This window comes from Aplysia californica, unplaced genomic scaffold, assembly GCF_000002075.1.
Source record: "Aplysia californica isolate F4 #8 unplaced genomic scaffold, AplCal3.0 scaffold00401, whole genome shotgun sequence".
In the NCBI taxonomy this organism is placed as follows: Eukaryota; Metazoa; Mollusca; class Gastropoda; order Aplysiida; family Aplysiidae; genus Aplysia; species Aplysia californica.
Genome location: NW_004797671.1, coordinates 621,786 through 624,217, shown reverse-complemented (window position 1 = coordinate 624,217; position 2,432 = coordinate 621,786). Strand labels below are relative to the sequence as shown.

Genomic DNA, 2,432 nt, shown 5'->3' with positions numbered 1-2,432 from the left:
GGGGGTTCTATGTGTTCATTATTATCATTATGATAGATAATGAATGTGTTATGTTGATACTTCGTTACAACTTGACTCCAGGGGATTCTGCAGTCGATTTAGAAGTTATTTTCAGTAGTTATCGAAATAATATTATTATGCGCAGTCGATATTTTGTTTGACACAACTTCCATCACCTGCTATCAGTCAATACAGTAGCAATAACTAGTTGTGTGTAAGCTGAGGCGTGCTGACCAACCGTACCGAGTTCTGAAATGACTTTCCAGAGTCTGTGCATGGCGCCCTCGATGAACCTCATGCCGCCAATCTCCAGGTTCACGTCGGGTGTGTTGGGCAGCTGGTAGGTGAACAGACGGCCACCCACCCGGTCAGAGTACTCGAACACAGCGATGTCGAGGCCAGACTCCCTCAGCATGTAGGCGGAGTTAGCTCCCCCTGGCCCCGCCCCCACGATGGCCACGTCATAAGAGGAACCGCACACCTCTGGACAGGAGATATAAACACGTCACAATTCTGTCATAGGATACAGGGGTCTAGAAACTAAAACAATGTTTACATATCATAATTCTCTCATAGGATTCAGGAATCAAGAAACTAAAACTTTATCTGTACCTCTGTACCTTACTAGTTTTTACATAGGATCAAGAAACTAAAATATTGTCTGCTTGAAAGTCAGAATTTCTCTTGTCTATTGAGCAATATTTAAACAGGAATATTATGTCGTTACGCTTAATGCTTTACATTTTGTTTTGAAGATAGAGAATACTGAGGACAACATCTCCATTTCTTAGACCAACTAATAATCTTTTGTAAAAAAATTTAAAAAATAAAAATAAAACCCAACAAACAATTTTCCTTTTAAAGACGGAAACTAGGAAAGTGCACTTTGTCTTTGATTGACCGAATCCTTACTTTTAAAAATGCATGAAAACAAGGTAGTTCCACTTGTTTTATAATTACTAAATTCTACTCCTTTCTGCAGACAAAAATTAGAATTAGATTCATGAATGGTTTAAAAAAAACTGGCCAGAGATGCTCAATGTTTCATTTAAACAGTGCCATGTTTTCAAATGTAAAAACTGTTCATTGAAACTGCAACATTCTTTTCCTTTTCTTTCTTTTTAAGACGAATTGTAAATCTCATGTTCCCCGTAGAGGCTCAATGGGTCCAGCTTTAAAGAATTATATTGAACGAAACAATAAATACAAACTTTCCCCTGTACAAATGACCTATAGAGTAACTGTATCCTCACCTTTGTTACACTGACGCCTGTTTCTGCAGACGCCGTCGGCGTGGACAGAGATGACCAGCGCACAAGCCAGGAGAAGGAAAGCAGACGACATGTTGGCGATCTCTCTGATGCTCTCAGGGACACCCTTGCTTCTTGTCAGCTCCTAACGGCTTTATATAGTCAGGAGGACGCCATGTGATACCTGTCTCTGCTGCCAGAATTTGGAATCTACTCCAAACCCACTGAAGTACAAAAAGATCGTGAGAGATAGAATGAGCGTTGCTAAATACTGACGTGTAGAGTTTGCGCTGTCTGGAGCAACTACTGCAGATGCCAGCAAAGATATAATAACACTTTAAAAGAAGCATGCTGTATCACATTATAATTTGCGATTCAATGATAATTAAAACAAGTTATAACCATCTACTTTATCAGGTATTATCACATAAAAAGATACAGAACCGTATCTTAAGATCTTACATTTTATTTATTAAAAGAAGTAATAATCTGATATCATATTTTGTTGGTTCTCCAAGTTAGCACTGTTCAAATTTAAAAATATATAAAATAATTGTATAATCTATTTATAATATTAGTTAACAGTGAATGAGCAATATCATAATTCAGCTTAGAAATATTTTCGATGATTGATAACCACAAATGGATACGCTCAAATAATATGTATCCTTAGACATCGTAGACTGGCTGACGATATACCGATTATACATGTGTGGTGAGTGTTGTATTACAAAAGTAGCGATGGAGTCGCAGATATCACAACAAACTTTGTCAACGTGCACAGACCTTCGAGACAGGGTCTGGGTGGTGGAGATTCCACGGATCGATTTTGTCTGTCTGTGTCTGTTGACCTTGTGACATGCACTAATTTGTGAGGCAGCGTGGTGAAATCATGCACTGGTCAAAATAATCAAATTGAAGAAACTGGTATTTTTCCGCAGGTTTGTGAATTTGTATCGATTCTTTTTTCTTTTTTCTTTTGGCGTAACATCTTTCATGCCCATTTAAGAACACATTTCTGTATGAATTTTACTGAAAAACGTTGATTAAAGGTACAAAAAATGTAAATTTTCAGTTTCCACAGACTCTCTAGCTAAGGAAATAACTAATCTTTGGCAGCCATTTTCTCACTAATCTAACCTCTGAAACCAGGTGACCCAACCTCCTTCAGTCGAAAATATT

The 2,432-nt window shown here is 37.8% G+C and overlaps 1 protein-coding gene across 1 annotated transcript in view; it reads right to left on the bottom strand.

Annotated features, from left to right (window-relative positions):
- The window catches only part of LOC101849786 (L-amino-acid oxidase-like), a 10,855-nt gene extending 9,510 nt beyond the window's left edge, over window positions 1-1,345 (bottom strand). The window contains exons 1-2 of the mRNA XM_005104028.3: window positions 1,254-1,345; window positions 244-483 (exon numbers count right to left, since the gene is read on the bottom strand). Of these exons, the coding sequence (XP_005104085.1) occupies window positions 244-483; window positions 1,254-1,344 (331 nt within the window). The 5' untranslated portion in view covers window position 1,345. The remainder of the gene's footprint in view (window positions 1-243; window positions 484-1,253) is intronic.
- Between the last annotated feature and the right edge of the window lie 1,087 nt (window positions 1,346-2,432).